Source organism: Grampus griseus, assembly GCF_964374135.1.
Source record: "Grampus griseus genome assembly, chromosome: 1".
NCBI classification, from domain to species: domain Eukaryota; kingdom Metazoa; phylum Chordata; class Mammalia; order Artiodactyla; family Delphinidae; genus Grampus; species Grampus griseus.
Genome location: NC_139017.1, coordinates 100,437,689 through 100,457,320, shown reverse-complemented (window position 1 = coordinate 100,457,320; position 19,632 = coordinate 100,437,689). Strand labels below are relative to the sequence as shown.

General features: G+C 36.3%; 1 protein-coding gene across 2 annotated transcripts in view; it reads left to right on the top strand.

The window, feature by feature from the left end:
• ABCD3 (ATP binding cassette subfamily D member 3) overlaps window positions 1–19,632 on the top strand; it is an 82,430-nt gene that overhangs the window by 50,402 nt on the left and 12,396 nt on the right. For both annotated transcript variants that reach the window (XM_082676455.1, XM_082676456.1), the window contains exons 10-20: window positions 381–450; window positions 2,727–2,796; window positions 2,881–2,978; window positions 3,091–3,182; window positions 4,762–4,853; window positions 4,940–5,003; window positions 5,132–5,195; window positions 17,699–17,776; window positions 17,882–17,947; window positions 18,049–18,138; window positions 18,613–18,732. In XM_082676455.1, the coding sequence (XP_082532581.1) occupies window positions 381–450; window positions 2,727–2,796; window positions 2,881–2,978; window positions 3,091–3,182; window positions 4,762–4,853; window positions 4,940–5,003; window positions 5,132–5,195; window positions 17,699–17,776; window positions 17,882–17,947; window positions 18,049–18,138; window positions 18,613–18,732 (904 nt within the window). The remainder of the gene's footprint in view (window positions 1–380; window positions 451–2,726; window positions 2,797–2,880; window positions 2,979–3,090; window positions 3,183–4,761; window positions 4,854–4,939; window positions 5,004–5,131; window positions 5,196–17,698; window positions 17,777–17,881; window positions 17,948–18,048; window positions 18,139–18,612; window positions 18,733–19,632) is intronic.

Below are 19,632 nucleotides of genomic sequence, written 5' to 3'. Positions count from 1 at the left end.
ATCTGTACTCAGTTTGTAGTAATGGCTGCCCTAGTCCTGCCTTCCTATATGTCATGGCAATTTCCTTCTTACTTCTTATTATATTTCTTATTTCTTTGTTCACATTTCTGAGAATTAACCCAGCACATCTTTTCCAGCCAGGCTATATGTGGCATATGCAACATATGTCAGTAGTGCAGTCTGTGATCCAGTCAGGTGCGTATCCCTGTGCTCTGATCAGTTGAGCTGGGTACAGATAGTGGCTTGAGATGTACCCAATAAGCTCATAGTCACAAAATGTCCAGTTATATACAAATATTCGGTCATTAAATACGGTATTTCAGTTATTTCTCAGGCTTAGGTAACATTAAAATTAATTGCTAAATTATTTTCTTTAATAGTGAAGAAATTGCCTTTTACAATGGAAATAAAAGAGAGAAGCAGACAATCCACTCAGTCTTCCGAAAACTGGTAAGATAACATGTTGGAGGCTCATGTGTTTATGGAAAAAAGATTGGGGGCCTTTGCCAAGATACATACATATACCTTTAATCTTTAAAATATTTATTTTTAAAATAACTAACTGTGAAGAATTTTTATACTGTGTTTTCCTAAAAACTATCAAATCATTGTATTAAGTTGCCCAACTATAAAAATGGGTAGGTTTTATTAAAATAATTGTCTGTACTTTTAAAGCGGTTACTTAGGAGTCTTATTTAGTGATAAATTTAGTGATTATTACAGAAAGAATTTGTTCCTGTAGCATTCATGGAAATACTGTGAGCACAGTTCAGCAAACATTTTCTGTAGTGGGCAAGATAATACATGTATAGTTTAGGCTTTTCAGGCCATATGGTCTCTGCTGCAACTGTTCAGTTCTGCCACTCAAGAGTAACCATATTCTGTATGTAAATGAATGGATGTGGCTATGTTCTAATAAAACTTTATTTACAAAAATAAGTGACAGGCTGGATTTGAACTGTGGGCCATAGTTTGCTGACCCTTGATTTAGAATATAAACGTTGTTTCTTATGAAAACTATACCTTGGTTTTTATTTACTTGCCGCTTGGAAAATTTGAATTTAATTAATTTTATTGATTATTCATTCAAAAGATACGGAGCACCATCTAGGTGTCTGTGCTTGTCCAGGTGATTAGTGTGATAACAGTGGTGTGTGTGATGGGCCACATCCTCCCTTTAAGGAGCTTACATTTTAGTGGAAGTTTTTGAAATTAAATACATATTTAAGGTGATTTTTAAAGGTTAAGGAAGTTATTTTAAATTATTTCAGAAATTGAATTTTTGCCTTTTTTATATTTAACATGACTGAACTTTGATAGTATGCACTGATAAAATGCATTTAAGGTAATGTTCTAGGGGACTGCTGTTAACTAGTTCGCTCTTCACGTGGCTTGCCCATGCTTATCCTTTAGATTTCAGCCCAAAAGTTAACACCTTTTTGAGGCCTTGTCTTCTCTGATGGCCTCCACCAGTTATTTTCCCATTTTAATGATCTGTTTCCTTAAAAGCGTACATTGTGATTTATAATTATTTTGTTTGTTTACTAGTTTGTCTCTTTCATTAGTATGTGAATTCCATGAGCTCAGGGACCTTGTCTGCTTTATTCATTGTTGTATCTCCAGCATTGAGCTCAGTATGTAACATCTGTCATTCATTGAATACATGTTCTAGCCATTGTTCTTTCACAGAAGATATTAAGAGCAAGCTACCCTGTACTCAGGAAATCCACGTTTTAGTGGGGGAGACAATAAACAAGTAAACAACTGGATATTTTACAATATATGATTTCAGGTTGTAGTGAATTTTGTGACCAAAAATAAAATGGAATAAAGTGGTAGAGTATGATGGGGGCTGTTGCCTAGCTATTTTAGGTAGGGGATGGCAAGAAGGTCTTTCTTGAAGAGGTGGCATTTTATCAGAAACCCATATGAAGTAAGGGAGTTAGTCACAGAATATAAATATCTAGGAAGACAGTAATCCTGGCAGAGGGAACAGCAGGAGAAAAGCCTTAAGGCAGAAGCATGTTTGAGGAACCAATATTTCTGGAGCTCAGTGAGAAAGAGCAAAGTAGAAGCAGATGAGGTTTAAGATAGAGACCAGTGCCGGATCATGCAGGGCCTTGAGTAATATGATAGATGGAAAAGTCAAGAACATTAAAAATGCAGAATAAAATACATTTTTAGACTTGTAATTTTGAGATAATGCATGCTGAGATTAAAGCTACAGACTCGGGCTGTGCAGCATCACTAGCGCTGGGTTCAAATTGAGTGTAGTAGAATTCTTAGAGAAAGCACAGACCAGAGGTTTCCAACTAAGGCAAAGCATTGAGTGCTATTGCCAGACAGCTGGTGTTTCACCTAAATTAGCTCATCTTTCTGTTCTTTTTCTTTTGATTATTGATCAATTTTAACATGTATGTATCTGACAATATTATGAATACAGTGTCATTGTACTGTTACATGCAAGGGACACCACATTGATATTCTTTAAGTAGTTTCCATTCTGTTTGCATAAAAATGGTTTCATGAAGTATTTGTTTGGCAACTGTTCTGTGATCAGCATTGTGCTCAGTGAAATGTGATGTATATAATGTCATCAGAGATCACAGGCACTCAGTTAATACTTGTTGAATACAAAAATTATTTAGTTTCTTTTGTCTTCATGATAGATTCATTTTTTTAATATACAGAAAGTATATATATTTTTTGTTTTTGCTTTCTGCCAGGTGGAGCACCTACATAATTTCATTTTGTTTCGGTTTTCTATGGGCTTCATTGATAGCATAATTGCCAAATGTAAGTATGCTTTAAAAGAGATAATGGAATGGAATTTGTGGGAAAAGTGAAGTATTGTTGATGTTTTTAACTGTTTTGTTTCAGATTTTGCCACTGTGGTTGGTTATGTAGTTGTCAGTCGTCCTTTCCTAGATTTGTCTCATCCTCGACATCTCAAAAGCTCACATTCAGAACTTCTGGAGGTAAAGTGGTAGTAGTAGTCATACTCAATTGAAATTTTAAATATAACAATAAAGAAAAGCTAGTTTTAATCTTAGAAATATAAGTGAAAACTAATATTTATTTCTTTGTCAGGATTACTACCAAAGTGGAAGAATGCTTTTGCGAATGTCTCAAGCTCTGGGTCGAATAGTTTTGGCTGGCCGTGAAATGACAAGATTGGCTGGGTAAGTAAGATTAGTAATAATGAGCAATTGCAGAGAATAATTTTTTTTCAAATATGTTATCCTTAATAATTGTGCCCAGTTGAGGTTGAGATAAGGGGCAGTGAAGCCCCGTATTTCTTGCTCTTGCAAGCTGGTTTTGATAGAAAAGTAGGAAGATTTTTCTTTGGTAGTGAACTTTCCATGTTTCCTTAAGATAGCTGTTTGGAGCCTTAAACTAGGTTAGTTGTTCTCAAGCTGTCTGTTCTGTGGACACTGGTATTCAGTAAGCTGGGAAATGTCGAATTGGGGCAGTCTTTCCTTGATTCACAGAAAATTAAGTTAGTGAATAGAATTTTCTCGTTTGAACTTTTTTGTCCCCTACCAGACTTTTTTGTCCTTAGGTCTTTGATACCTGGCAACTCAGCAAAAGATAAACAAGGATGAAGTTGATTTTAATGAAAAAAGTGAAAAGTTACTTTATGGTAGCTGTAGGTCCAGTTGTAAATATGGTCAGGGTGTCTAGTAAAATTGTTCTTAGACCATCAAATGGAGTTAAATATTTCAAAATTTCAGGGTTTAATATAAAGGGCTTGGTATGGTGTCAAAAAAACGATAATGTAAAAAAAGAGCACCGTAAGTTTCAGGTCATCTGAAGAAATTAGATGTCTTTGGATCTTTCCCAGGCCTGTGGTTAGTCTGCCTGTTTCCTCTGTTCCTTCTTCTCTACTCCTTTGGCAGTTAAGGTCTTCATGGCAAGATAGAAGAAGTTATAAACTACTATGAGGAGTCTCTCTCTTGAGAATGCTGACATTCTTCCTACTTGTTAATAACTTTCTCATGCCTTTACAGCTCCTAGCATATGGGATGCTTCTGTTCCTTTAGGAAGTTTCTGCTTGTTATTCACAGAATGATCCTGTTTGCTTCTCTGGTTAGAGTGCTTTCTCTTCGACCAGAATATCATTCTTCTCCTCCTCAACTTCTTGTCATTAGTTTTGATTTCTATCACCACAGTGATTTCTCTCTAATATTAAGAACACTTCATCTTTTTTCCCTCTTCAGAGGAAGAAAGAGAGGAATCCTCCAAATTCTTCCATGTTTGCAGGGAAGTAGTGTGCATTTGGCATACTTAAAATAAATGATGTCCTCAGAGAGAAAAGCCAACTTTATCCAAGGCTTTATAACTCGCTCCAGCAGGAACTCAGGGTCCATGCTTCCTGGACCTAAGGAATGCACTAGCATTGGTCCTTTTATAGTATTTACTAGAAAATTCCTTAAAATTCTAGTGGCAGAGAACCTTCTTGATTTGCCTATTAATGAAGTATCTGTTGAGGTGGGATCCTATGAGACCTCTTTTCTTAGCCGCATGTTCCTCCTCTCCTATTGAAGCATAATAATAAAATGTGTACTAATACTTTATGTTGATGAGATGTCTTTTAAGTTATCTCATTTAAACTAAATGATAAGTTTAGAAACTTCAGTTAGATTTGTATAAAGTAAAAAATATGAACTTAATGTTATATGTCAATTATATTCAAAATAAATAATAAAAATTAAAGATATAGCCTTTGGAGTTTTGATTATGACTTCTTTTTTTCTTCAGCTTTACTGCTCGGATTACAGAATTAATGCAAGTACTAAAGGATTTAAATCAGGGCAAATATGAACGCACCATGGTCTCACAACAGGAAAAAGGTAAATATGAATGCACTAGGTCACATAAGTTTTTGCTGACATGACATGATGCTTTAATACTGATTTTTCCATTTAATGTATTGAAGGAGCACAAGGCATTCCCTTGATACCTGGTGTTGGAGAAATCATCAATGCAGATAACATTATAAAGTACGTACAGAAAAGGGTTCTTTAGCACCATAAACATCTGTTAAACTACACAGTAGCCTTTCTCTTTCAGCTACATCTGCTTAGTGTTTAATGTAAAATTATTCTCTTTTTATTAATTTCCTCTATAGATTTGATCATGTTCCTTTAGCAACGCCAAATGGAGATATCTTGATTCGAGACCTTAATTTTGAAGTAAGTTTTTACATGGTTATATAAAAGCTTAAATCATCTTCAGAATGTGAAATGGAGAACTGTTGTCTGAATATTTAACATAATTTTAAGGCTTCGCTTAGTTTCTGAACCCACAAAATTGCTTTAAAAAGTAAGTCTTTATAAAGGAGGACTGCCTTCGATTAAGGTAGTCATAAGGTACTGTAAATTTCCAGTTATAAGATAAATAAGTACCAGGGATGTAATGTACAACATGACCAATATAAAAACACTGCTGTATGTCATATAGAAAAGTTGTTAAGAGAGTAAACCCTAGGACTTCTCATCACACACACAAATTTTTTTTCTATTTCTCTAATTTTGTATCTGTATGAGGTGATGGATGTTCACTAAACTTACTGTGATAATCATTTCATGGTGTATGGAAGTCAAATCATTATGCTGTACACCTTAAACTTAGTGTTGCATGTCAATGATATCTCAATAAAACTGGAAGAAAAAAATAAAAAGTAAGTCTTTGAAATAGAAATTTATTTTTCTTATTTGACAGGACTTTAAAGTTTCAAATACTACTATCAAAAATCTTTTGCAAATAAAGTCCATCTGAAGAAAGCCATAGAAGATATAGATAATTGGAATCTCCGATGTAAGATGAATATTTAAACATGCAAATATAACAGTCTCTTTAAATTAAAATAATTTACCATTTGGTAGTATTTTGATGGTATAGGAGGATCTGTACCTATAAAAACAAAACATAAACTTTCATATTACTGATGAAAACAGTGGAAGAGCAGCACAATAGTGCTGCAGATTGCCACTCACCCAAGACACATAACATCTCGAGCCAAGTGAATTGTGGTGCTGATCAATATAGTCTATTAACCAAATGGGAATATGGCAGGCCAAATGAAAAAGAAAAAGCAAAAGATGAGAATTATTGTTATTGTATGATTTTATAAGACTCTTACAGACCTAAGGGTTACTATTTAGGTTATGTGTCTATTGTGACTTTACGAATAGTTCATATCTGAAAATCTTGAAGATTAGTAACAGATGGCTATCATGTGGGCTGTCTCTCCAGTTCCAGATACCATTACTCTGGAATAACACTGTCCAATAGCACTTTCTGCCATGATGGAAATGTTCTGTGTCTGCATTGTCCAGTATAGTAGCCACATGTGGATATTGTATTCTTGAAATATGGCTAGTATAGTTCAGGAACTGAATTTTAGATTTTACTTAATTTTAATGAATTTGACCTTAAATAGCCATGTGACTAGTGGCTATTGTATTGGACAGCACAACTCTAGAATTCTCTACATGCTTATGTGTATGGTCCTCTGTAATTTGTGTTGTATATGGAGATTCTTTTCAACTGCTGTTATTGAAGGAATGTTGTCTGATAGTTTATAAAATAAGGAGTATAATTACTGGATTTGTTTTCGAAGTGTTATGGGTAAGTCTTCAGTTTTTCTACTCTTAGTCATGTATATTTATTATGTACGTCTCCACTTTCTTTTTAAGGAACTGTAAAGATGAAAAGTGTTGGTTATGCAAAGTACTTTGGACTTATTCAACAATGAGTGTTATATATTGTCATGTTTACTTTAAAGCCAGGAAACAAAAAGGGAAGTACAGAAAATGTGAATATATTTGGTAAATATTTAGTGGCACAAGTATTACAGAAGTGTTTTCTCATTTAGCTCCAGGTGCTGCAGTCAGAGCTACAGCTCTAGGTGCTGCTTTGCTCCCTTGGCAAAGTAGGTGGCCACCTACAGGGCTTGATTTCAGGAATAAAACAGAGCTTAAAACTCCATCTTTGATAGATTTTCAGTAGCCCCTTTATTGTCACTACCCAAGAGTAAAAAGGGCCATGAGATTTCTCCATTGAAGAATCCTCTTAGCCCTTTCTCCTACTTTCCCTCACTTGTGTCTTTACACAGACATAGAATACGCCAACAATACAGATGCACACATGGCTTGAGCCTAGTGAGGAGAGATTTGGGATCTGTATGTACAGCCACGTGGAATAAATAGATCATGATTATGGTCTGTGATATGCTCACTTTGTCATAGTGTTACCACACTAATGCTGTCCCTTTCATCTTAGTCCAAAGCCGCCCTTCCCTTTAAAGCCTTTATGTTTGAATTTTAGTATACTTCTGGCCAGTCCTGATAACTTCACTTTTAGTCTTAGAAAGGACCTAACTTTTTTGTTCTTATTTTGGTTTCATTTTGGAAAGTCTTATTTTAGTTATCAGTTACACCCCTGCTTGTTTAAGTTTTTTTACTCTGTGACCATGTTCCATATCACTGTTGTCTATTCTGTGATTCTTGTATTGTTTTCTCCTCCACTTGGAGCTGTTTCTTTGACTTCTGTACTTTTGGTCCACTGTTAATAAATTCCTCTTCTGTCTCTTTCTGACTTAGGGTATTCTAAGTTAGACTTGGCTTTTTCTCATTTATTTTGTCTTTCTATCATTTTTTTAACATTGTTTTATTTTGTTTTTTAATTCAACAAACATCCATCACTTCTTTGTAACATCTGATTGTTTTCTATCCATCTGGCTTACTTGAAAATAAAGATTCCTTTCTCCTGCAAAGAGGCATGATAAAACTGAGACTTGGCCATCACAAATAAATGTGTCCTACTTTATGATCAGTTTGCCTTTTGTGTTACCTAATAATCAAATAATGTAAGCTTCTTTGAGATAGGAGATTTTATATCTTATTCCTTTATAAACTCCCTCAGCAATGGCATATTTATATAGACTGGAGAAACCCTAAGAAATAACTACTTGCAGGTTATAATGTGGGCATTAAAATAGTACTTTGTAACTTACTAAAATTTTTACCTTTTCAGTAAGCGAGCATATTTTAATGTTTAAAGAAGCCTAAGTAAATCTTCGTAAACAGCATACTTTCATGTAATCTCTCTTTTATTTAAATCATATTTATGGGTAGAATATTTTGATGTTTTATTATAGTAAATTCATAGGAAGTAGGATTTATCAAGAAGTGATATTTCTGGGGGAATATTTTTATTGGTAAAGATATGGTGGTTCAAAGCATTCGTTGCCCCAGTAAAGCAATCCAGGATCCTCAATAATAGAGTGTTATTGGGACTTCCCTGGTGGTTCAGTGGTTAAGAATCCGCCTGCCAGTGCAGGGGACACTGGTTCCAGCCCTGGTCCGGGAAGATCCCACATGCCGTGGAGCAGCTAAGCCCGTGCTCCACAGCTACTGAAGCCTGTCCTAGAGCCCATGCTCTGCAGCAAGAGAAGCCACCACAATGAGAAGCACACCGCAACAAAGAGTGGCCCCCGCTCACCACAACCAAAGAAAGCCTGTGCGCAGCAATGAAGACCCAACGTAGCCAAAAATAAATAAATAAAATAAATTTATATTTAAAAAATTTAAAAATAGAGTGTTATTAAGAACTTAATAACTGGTTTTCAGTGAAAGGAACCCTTGGCTTTTAGTCTTAATTCAACCCAGAAAAAAAAATACATGTTTTTACAAATCTTTAATTTGGAAAAATTATCGCTGGCTTACCATGGCTGATGTCATAATTGGAAGTTTTGTCCAACATTATCAAAAGCCATGGAGTAAAGAAAAGTTAATGCTGAGTCTAAGACATTTGTGCATAGAAGAGTACCTAAGGATTTCAGTAACTCTAGTTGCTATTTATACACATCATTACAAACTTGGTTTTGAGGTTTCCCGGCATGTTGCACCAAGTAATGTGGAGGGGTATTGGATATCAGTGAAAGCCACAGTAAGCAGTTAGGTGCAGAGAAGAGTACATATGGCTAACATTACCTAAATAAATCAGAGTGCTAGGGAACCATTTAATTAATCGTTCTCTGAACTTTAAGGTGCTCCTAGGGGAAACACTTTTATAGTAGAGTACAATTATTATATATAATGTATTACTAGGAATATTCACTATATTCAATTTTATAGGAAAAAGAAATATGTATTTAGAAGAAGTCCATCAAAATAACTCTTTAAAATAATTTCTCAGAAAAAAAGACAAATATCTGGAAAAGTCATTCAGAATAGCTCATTCTCTAATATACAACATAAAATTTACCATTTTAACTATTTTGAAGTATACAGTTCAGTGGCATTAAGTACATTTAGTGTGTTGTGCAACCATCACCTCTATCTTCAGAACTTTTTCATCACAGCAAAGAGAAACTCTGTACCCATTAAACAGTAACTCGTTTCTCCCCACCCCTTAGTCCCTGGTAACCTCTGTTCTACTTTCTGTCTCACTGAATTTGCCTATTCTGGGTACCTCATGTGAATGGAATCATAACATTTGTCCTTTTGTGTCTGGCATATCTCACTTAGCATCGTGTCTTCAGATTCATTCATGTTGTGGCATGTACCGGAATTTCATTCCTTTTAAGGCTGAATAATAATATTCCATTGTATGTATATGCCACATTTTGTTTATTCATTTATCCACTTGGGTTGCTTCCACTTTCGACTATTTTGAATAACGCAGAAGGTTCTGCATTCCATCAGAAAAAGTTCTTTCAGTGGCTTACAGCACCCTATAGTGTTTATCTGCCGTTACCCTACCACCACCTCTGACCTCTCTGAGCTCATTTCTTACTACTCTTCCCTCCTGCTCATTCTTCTTCAGCAGAATCCTTTCTGGTTTTTGAATAGGACAGGTACATTCCTGCTTCAGCCTTTGTAGCTACTTTTTGTGGGTAGGGTTGGGACTGCAACAGTCCCTCCAGATAAACTTCTGGTTTACTCTTTCTTTCACAGCTTTGCCCAGTTGTCATTTTCAGTGAGGCCTGGCCTGACCACCTTAAAAATGCAACCCCCCCCCCCCCCGCCACAGTTTCTTTTACCTTTATCTATTTTTTCCCTGTAGCACTTATTTTCTAACATACTGTTTAATTTACTTATTTATTATGCATGTTCCTTATTGTATATCTCTCCCACTAGAATGTGTACTGGTAAGGGTAAGGATTTTGTTGTGTTTTTTTGTTGTTCTTTGGGTTTCTTTGGTCTCTTTTACTCACTAATGTAGCTGCATTGCCTCGAACAGAGCCAGACACTGAGTATTCAATACATATTCATTGAATTAAAAAATAAGAACCTAAGGCTCAACAGTTTAAAAAAGGCAGGTTCCACAGCCAGGGTAACTCATATCTCTCTGTTGTCTTTTCCTGCTGTGATACATTGCTGTGTGAGCTACAATTATGACTCAGGTTTTTTGATTCATCACCAGGTTGATTAACTCAGATAAGACCATAAGCTTAGAAATCAACCACTCTTGACATTTTTCATTTAACTTTACGTTGTTGCAGAGCAATTTGGTGGCACTTATAAATATTTATAATACATATGTACTTTATACAATACATAATTTCTAAGAATCTGATCTGTAGAAGTATTTCTCACTAGTGCATCAGTTTGCACTCTCAGAGCTTCATTGCAGTATTATTAAAAGAGCAAGCAAAATGCAGACAACCTAAATATTTAACAGAAGGAGAGTATTTAAATACGTTATGATACATCCTTACTATGGAATACACTGCAGGCATTAAGAGAGGAATGGGGAGAATCTGAATATACTGACCTGAAAGAATATCTGTGATATATTGTTTGTTTGTTATTTATTTATTTTAAATTTTATTTTATTTTGATACAGCAGGTTCTTATTAGTTATGTCTTTTATACATATTAGTGTATATGTCAATCCCAATCTCCCATTTCATACCACCACCACCCTGCCCCCCACCCGACCCCCACCTCCGTTTCCCTCACCTTGGTGTCCATACGTTTGTTCTCTTCATCTGTGTCTCTATTTCTGCCATGAGAACCAGTTCATCTGCACCATTTTTCTAGATTCCACATATATGCATTAATATACAATACTTGTTTTTCTCTTTCTGACTTACTTCACTCTGTATGACAGTCTCCAGGTCCATCCACGTCTTGACAAATGACCCAATTTCGTTCCTTTTTCTGGCTGAGTAATATTCCATTGTATATATGTACCACATCTTCTTTATCCATTCGCCTGTTCATGGGCATTTAGGTTGCTTCCATGACCTTACTATTGTAAATAGTACTGCAGTGAGCATTGGGGTGCATGTGTCTTTTTAATTATGGTTTTCTCTGGCTATCTGCCCAGTAGTGGGATTGCTGGGTCATATGGTAATTCTACTTTTAATTTTTTAAGGATCATCCATGCTGTTCTCCATAATGGCTGTATCAATTTACATTCCCACCAACAGTGCGAGAAGGTTCCCTTTTCTCCACACCCTCTCCAGCGTTTGTTGTTTGTGGATTTTCTGATGATGCCCATTCTAAATGGTGTGAGGTGATAACTCATTGTAGTTTTGATTTGCATTTCTCTAATAATTAGTGATGTTGAGCAGCTTTTTATGTGCCTCTTGGGCATCTGTATGTCTTCTTTGGAGAAATGTTTATTTAGGTCTTCTGCCCATTTTTTGATTGGGTTGTTTGTTCTTTTTAATACTGAGCTGCATGAGCTGTTTATATAGTTTGGAGATTAATCCTTTGTCCATTGATTCGTTTGCAAATATTTTCTCCCATTCTGAGGGTTGTCTTTTTGTCTTGTTTATAGTTTGCTTTGCTGTGCAAAAGCTTTGAAGTTTCATTAGGTCCCATTTCTTGATTTTTGTTTTTATTTCCATTACTCTAGGAGGTGGATAAAAAAAGATCTTGCTGTGATTTATTTCAAGAGTGTTCTTCCTGTGTTTTCCTCTAACAGTTTTATAGTGTCTGGTCTTAAATTTAGGTCTTTAATCCATTTTCAGTTTATTTTTTGTGTATGGTGTTAGGGAGTGTTCTAATTTCATTCTTTTACATGTAGCTGTCCAGTTTTTCCAGCACCACTTATTGAAGAGGCTGTCTTTTCTCTATTATATATCCTTGCCTCCTTTGTCATAGATTAGTTGACCATAGGTGCATGGGTTTATCTCTGGGCTTTCTATCCTGTTCCACTGATCTATATTCTGTTTCTGTGCTAATACTATATTGTCTTTATTTTATTTTATTTTTAATTTTTAGCTGTGTTGGGTCTCCGTTGCTGTGCACGGGCTTTCTCTAGTTGCGGTGATCCAGGGGTACTCTTCGTTACTGTGTGCGGGCTTCTCATTGTCGTGGCTTCTCTTGTTGCAGACACGGGCTCTAGGCACGCAGGTTTCAGTAGTTGTGGCACGTGGGCTCAGGAGTTGTGGCTTGCGGGCTCTAGAGCTCAGGCTCAGTAGTTGTGGTGCATGGGCTTCGTTGCTCCGTGGTGTGTGAGATCTTCCTGGGCCAGACTCGAACCCGTGTCCCTTACATTGGCAGGCAGATTCTTAACCACTGTGCCACCAGGGAAGCCCCTACCATATTGTCTTGATTACTGTAGCTTTGTGATATAGTCTGAAGTCAGGGAGTGTGATTCCTCCAGCTCCGTTTTTTTCCCTCAAACTAGCTTTGGCTATTCAGGGTCTTTTGTGTCTCCATACAAATTTTAAGATTTTTTTGTTCTATTTCTGTAAAAAATGCCATTGATAATTTGGTAGGGATTGCATTGAATCTGTAGATTGCTTTGGGTAGTATAGTCATTTTCACAGTACTGATTCTTCCAATCCAGGAACATGGTATATCTCTCCATCTGTTTGTGTCATCTTTGATTTCTTTCATCAGTGTCTTATAGTTTTCTGAGTACAGGTCTTTTACCTCCTTAGGTAGGTTTATTCCTAGGTATTTTATTCTTTTCATTGCAATGGTAAATGAGATTGTTTCCACAATTTCTCTTTCTGATCTTTCATTGTTAGTGTATAGGAATGCAAGAGATTTCTGTGCATTAATTTTGTATCCTGCAACTTTACCAAATTCATTGATTAGCTGTAGTAGTTGTCTGGTGGCATCTTTAGGATTCTCCATGTATAGTATCATGTCATCTGTAAACAGTGACAGTTTTACTTCTTCTTTTCCAATTTGATTCCTTTTATTTCTTTTTCTTTTCTGATTGCTGTGGCTAGGACTTCCAAAACTATGTTGAATAAAAGTTGTGAGAGTGGACATCCTTGTTTTGTTCCTGATCTTAGAGGAAATGCTTTCATTTTTCACCATTGAGAATGATGTTTGCTGTGGGTTTGTCATAGATGGCCTTTATTATGTTGAGGTAGTTTCCCTCTTTGCCCAATTTATGGAGAGTTTTTATCATAAATGGGTGTTGAATTTTGTCAAAAGCTTTTACTGCATCTATTGAGATGATCATATGGTTTTTTTCTTCAATTTGTTAATATGGTGTATCGCATTGATTTGCATATATTGAAGAATCCTCGCATCCCTGGGATAAATCTCACTTGATCATGGTGTATGATCCTTTTAATGTGTTGTTGGATTCTGTTTGTTAGTATTTTGTTGAGGATTTTTGCATCTATGTTCATCAGTCTGTAATTTTCTTTTTTTGTAGTATCTTTGTCTGGTTTGGGTATCAGGGTGATGGTGGCCTTGTAGAATGAGTTTGGGAGTGTTCTCCCTCTGCTATATTTTGGAAGAGTTTGAGAAGGATAGGTGTTAGATCTCCTCTAAATGTTTGATAGAATTCACCTGTGAAGCCATTTGGTCCTGGATTTTTGTTTGTTGGAAGATTTTTAATCACAGTTTCAATTTCATTACTTGTGATTGGTCTGTTTATATTTTCTCTTTCTTCCTGGTTCAGTCTCGGAAGGTTATGCTTTTCTAAGAATTTGTCCATTTCTTCCAGGTTGTCCATTTTATTGGCATGGAGTTGCTTATAGTAGTCTCTTACGATGTTTTGTATTTCTGTGGTGTCCATTGTAACTTCTTTTTCATTTCTAGTTTTATTGATTTGAGTCCTCTCCCTCTTTTTCTTGATGAGTCTGGCTAAAGGTTTATCAATCCTGTTTATCTTCTCAGAGAACTAGCTTTTAGTTTTATTGATCTTTGCTATTGTTTTCTTTGTTTCCATTGCATTTATTTCTGCCCTGATCTTTATGGTTTCTTTCCTTCTACTAACTTTGGGTTTTGTTTGTTCTTCTTTCTCTAGTTCCTTTAGGTGTAAGCTTAGATTGCTTATTTGAGATTTTTCTTGTTTCTTTAGGTAGGATTGTGTTGCTCTAAACTTCCCTCTTAGAACTGCTTTTGCTGCATCCCATAGCTTTTGGGTCATTGTGTTTTCCTTGTCATTTGTCTCTAGGTATGTTTTGATTTCTTCTATGATTTCTTCAGTGATCTCTTGGTTATTTATTAATGTATTGTTTAGCCTCCATGTGTTTGTGTTTTTTACGTTTTTCTCCCTGTAATTGATTTCTAATCTCATAGTATTGTGGTTGAAAAAGATGCTTGCTATGATTTCAGTGTTCTTAACTTACGGAGGTTTGATTTGTGACCCAAGGTCTGATCTACCCTGGAGAATGTTCCATATGCACTTGAAAGTGTAATCTGCTGTTTTTGGATGGAATGTCCTATAAATATCAATTAAATCTGTCTGGTCTGTTGTGTTATTTAAAGTTTGTGCTTCCTTATTAGTTTTCTGTCTGGATTATCGGTCCATTGGTGTAAGTGAGGTGTTAAAGTCCCCCTCTATTGTTGTGTTACCGTTGATTTCCTCTTTTATAGCTGTTAGCACTTGCCTTATGTATTGAGGTGCTCCTGTGTTGCTGCATAAATATTTATAATTGTTATATAATCTTCTTGGATTGATCCCTTGATCATTATGTAGTGTCCTTCCTTGTCTCTTATAACATTCTTTATTTTAAAGTCTATTTTATCTGATATGAGTGTTGCTACTCCAGCTTTCTTTTGATTTCCATTTGCATGGAATATCTTTTTCCATCTCCTCACTTTCAGTCTGTATGTATCCCTAGGTCTGAAGTGGGTCTCTTGTAGACAGCATATTTATGGGTCTTGTTTTTGTGTCCATTCAGCAATCCTGTGTCTTTTGGTTGGAGCATTTAATCCATTCACATTTAAGGTAATTATCAATATGTATGTTCCTATTAGACCATTTTCTGAATTGTTTTGGGTTTGGTTTTGTATGTCCTTTTTTTCTCTTATGCTTCCCACCTAGAGAAGTTCCTTTAGCATCTGTTGTAGAGCTGGTTTGGTGGTGCTGAATTCTCTTAGCTTTTGCTTGTCTGTAAAGCTTTTGATTTCTCCACTGAATCTGAACGAAGTCCTTGCCAGGGAAGTAATCTTAGTTGTACTTTAGATATATCATGCCACTCCCTTCTGGCTTGTAGAGTTTCTGCTGAGAAATCAGCTGTTAATCTTATGGGAGTTCTCTTGTATTTTTCATTTTTCCCTTGTTGCTTTTAATAATTTTTCTTTGTCTTTAATTTTTGCCAGCTTGTTTATTATATGTCTCGGCGTGTTTCTCCTTGGATTTATCCTGTGTGGGACTCTCTGCACTTCCTGGACTTGGGTGGCTATTTTCTTTCCCATGTTAAGGAAAGTTTTAGACTCTAATCTCTTCAGATATTTTCTCGGGTCCTTTCTCTCTCTCTTCTTCTTCTTGGGACCCCTGTAATGTGAATGTTCATGTGTTTAATGTTGTCCCAGAGGTCTCTCAGTCTGTCTTCATTTCTGTTCATTCTGTTTTCTTTATTCTGTTCCACAGCAGTGAATCCCACCATTCTTTCTTCCATATTCTGTTCCACTGCAGTGAATTCCACCATTTCTTCCAGGTCACTTATCTGTTCTTCTGCCTCAGTTACTCTGCTATTGATTCTTTCTAGTGTACTTTTCATTTCAGTTATTGTGTTGTTCATCTCTGTTTGTTTGTTCTTAAATCTTCTGGGTGTTTGTTCTTTAATTGTTCTAGGTCTTTAATTGTTCTAGAAGATACATTTCTTGTATCTTCTCAATCTTTGACTCCTCTGTTCTTTTTCTGAGGTCCTGGATCATCTTTGCTATCATTATTCTGAATTATTTTTCTGGAAGATTGCGTATCTCCACTTCATTTAGTTGTTTTTCTGGGGTTTTATCTTGTTCCCTCATCTGGTACATAGTACTCTGCCTTTTCATTTTGTCTATCTTTGTGTGAATATGGTTTTTGTTCCACAGGCTGCAGGACTGTAGTTCTTGTTTCTGCTGTCTGCCCTCTGGTGGATGAGGCTATCTGAGAGTCTTGTGTAAGCTTCCTGTTGGGAGGGACCAGTGGTAGGTAGAGCTGGGTGTTGCTCTGATGGGCAGAACTCAGTAAAACTTTAATCCACTTGTCTGCTGATGTGTGGGGCTGAGTTCCCTCCCTGTTGGTTGTTTGGCCTGAGGTGACCCAACACTGGAACCTACGCGGCTCTTTGGTGGGGCTAATGGTGACTCTGGGAGTGCTCATGCCAAGGATTACTTCCCAGAACTTCTGCTGCCAGTGTCCTTGTCCCCAGGGTGAGCCACAGCCACCCCCCCACCCCCGCCTCTGCAGGAGACCCTCCCGCACTAGCAGGTAGGTCTGGTTCAGTCTCCTGTGGGGTCACTGCTCCTTCCCCCTGGGTCCTGATGTGCACACTACTTTGTGTGTGCCCTCCAAGAGTGGAGTCTCTGTTTCCCCCAGTCCTGTTGAAGTCCTGCAGTCAAATCCTGCTAGCCTTCAAAGGCTGATTCTCTGGGAATTCCTCCTCCCATTGCCAGACCCCTAGGTTGGGAAGCCTGACGTGGGGCTCAGAACCGTCACTCCAGAGGGTGGACTTCTGTGGTATAATTGTTCTCCAGTTTGTGTTCTCCCAGTGGTTATGGGATTTGATTTTATTGTGATTGTTCCCCTCCTACCGTCACATTGTGGCTCCACCTTTGTCTTTGGATGTGGGATATCTTTTTTGGTGAGTTCCAGTGTTTTCCTGTTGATAAGATTGTTCAGCAGTTAGTTGTGATTCTGGTGCTCTTGCAGGAGGGAGGGCACGTCCTTCTATTCCACCATCTTGATCCCTTCCATGAAATTCATTTTGTTTACATCTGTATTTTGTACAAGTCTTTATTTATACCTTTCCTGAGCTGTTTTATTATGGTATATTTCTTGTAAGCAATATATAACTAGATTTTTTTAAGTACATTTTAAAAACCTCAAAAGCAAAGCAAAATAAAACATAATTCTTTGCTGACCTCCCCAACTAGGCAGGATGAGTCTATTCAGCACCCGATATATTGTTAAATAAGAACAAGTTGTAGAGCAGTATATATAGTACAATTCTGTTTTTAAAACAAGAATGTGTTTACATACATAATTACTGTTTTCAAGAATTCAAGCTTTAGATATTTGTATTCTGATTGAGATTAAGTTGATATCAATCAGTAGTGATATTTAAGTGGGAAAAAAAGTGACTGAGTAAAAATTGAAAGTAAACAAAAATAAAAGGTCTCTTCATCCATACCCTCCACTGCTTCTACCTAATATCACATTTATAGACCTAATAGAAAGCTTATCATTAGCGAAGAACTATTTGACTCTATGGAAATGTTCATTGAGTGTATATTCTATTTAATTAATTCATAGACTCATTTCCTTTCAGGTTCGATCTGGGGCAAACGTTCTAATTTGCGGTCCAAATGGCTGTGGAAAGAGTTCACTTTTCCGTGTTCTTGGTGAAGTAAGTAAAAATTGGCCTCAAGGTTTTGTAGTCTTATTTTGCCATATAATCTACCACATTGTGAAATTTACAGCTCTTCTTCCCCCTCCTCCTCTGCTTTTATAGTTATGGCCTCTTTTTGGAGGACGTCTAACTAAACCCGAGAGAGGAAAGTTATTTTACGTTCCCCAGGTGAGACCTTGTTTGAGTTATTTTATAATCTTTGATTTCAAGATCTTTTAACTTATTTTTTAAAAAATCACTTCTAATGATTTTTGCTCTGTTACTATCAGAGACCTTATATGACCCTTGGAACACTTCGAGACCAAGTGATATATCCAGATGGAAGAGAAGATCAGAGAAAGAAGGGGATTTCTGACCTCGTAAGGAAATGTTTATTTCCTAGACTTACTGAAAACACCACTTCAGAGTCTTTATCTTAATCAGTTAAGTATTTTAGATTTCAAGTAGTTTATCCTAACCTTTTGTAAAGGCTTCTACAGCCTGATCATTAATTATAACTTTCCAGGTTGAGGTAAGACGTTAACCATTTTGCTTAAATATGACTTGTTGAATGTTTAACCTTGTCTTTACACTATTGTTTGTTTTCTCATTGCCCTTGTCCTTTAATTATGTACAATAGTATTATTTTCTTTATGCCTCTAGATATATTTTGTCAAAATTAGTATAAATAGGAAGTAAAGAGTTTACCTTTGTGCCACATTCTTTTGTGAAATGTGCCTTTTTTAGTGATATTGACAATAGTATTATAGTCCTTCTAGTTTAAAAAATAAAGCAAGATAGAGAATATTGGTTTATATTAAGCACGATTTCATCTTTAATCATTTTGCTGAAAGGTACTGAAGGAATACTTAGACAACGTCCAGCTGGGTCATATCCTTGAACGTGAAGGAGGCTGGGACAGTGTTCAGGATTGGATGGATGTACTCAGTGGTGGAGAAAAGCAAAGAATGGCAGTAAGTGTGCTCTGAAAACACTGCACAGCAATGCAGCTGGTTGCATAAAGTCACTCTTAGAATCCAGCATTTTGGTAATCAAGGCATACAGTTTTGTTTTAATCTTTTTATTTAGCAATTATTATAGTGTGGTTTAGTTTATATGATAATAGAAGTATAGCTTGCATGTAAATTTGGAATTCTGAAAAATTCAAAAATATTCCTATGAAAGGAAAAGATGCAGATCCAATTATATACCGTTAATCCGTTTTTCCAAAAAGTTTGGGGAACTTTGTAGCACATAGGTCCTGGTTGGGTTATGAGATCCCTTTCAGTATTTTTTCCCTATAGACACCTCTCTGTCTTAGCATGTTCTCTCTAAAGTAGCTGAAGGTATTAGAGATGTTAATTTTATTATCATTTTATTCTTTATTCTGTTCTTGTCCTTTCCCTCTATCATTATATTTATCCTTGTTTCAGGGCTCAGTATCTACTACCTAAAGTTATTTAGAATTTTAAAATTTTCCTAATATAAAGAAGCATTTCAAAGCAATTATTTTATGATCAACTAAAGTTATCTCAATCAAACATGACTACAAAATGTGACATATTAAGAGTGATTCTTTGAGTACTCTGTAAAGGGGGATAACTTTTATTTTTTTATTTTATTTTTTGTAATTAATTAATTTTTGGCTGCATTGGGTCTTCATTGGTGCACATGGGCTTTCTCTAGTTGCGACGAGCAGGGGCTGCTCTTTGTTGTGGTGCGCAGGCTTCTTGTTGAATTGGCTTCTCTCATTGTGGAGCACGGGCTCTAGGCGCGTGGGCTTCAGTAGTTGTGGTGCACGGGCTTAATTGCTCCATGGCATGTGGGAATCTTCCCAGACCAGGGATTGAACCCGTGTTCCCTGCATTGGCAGG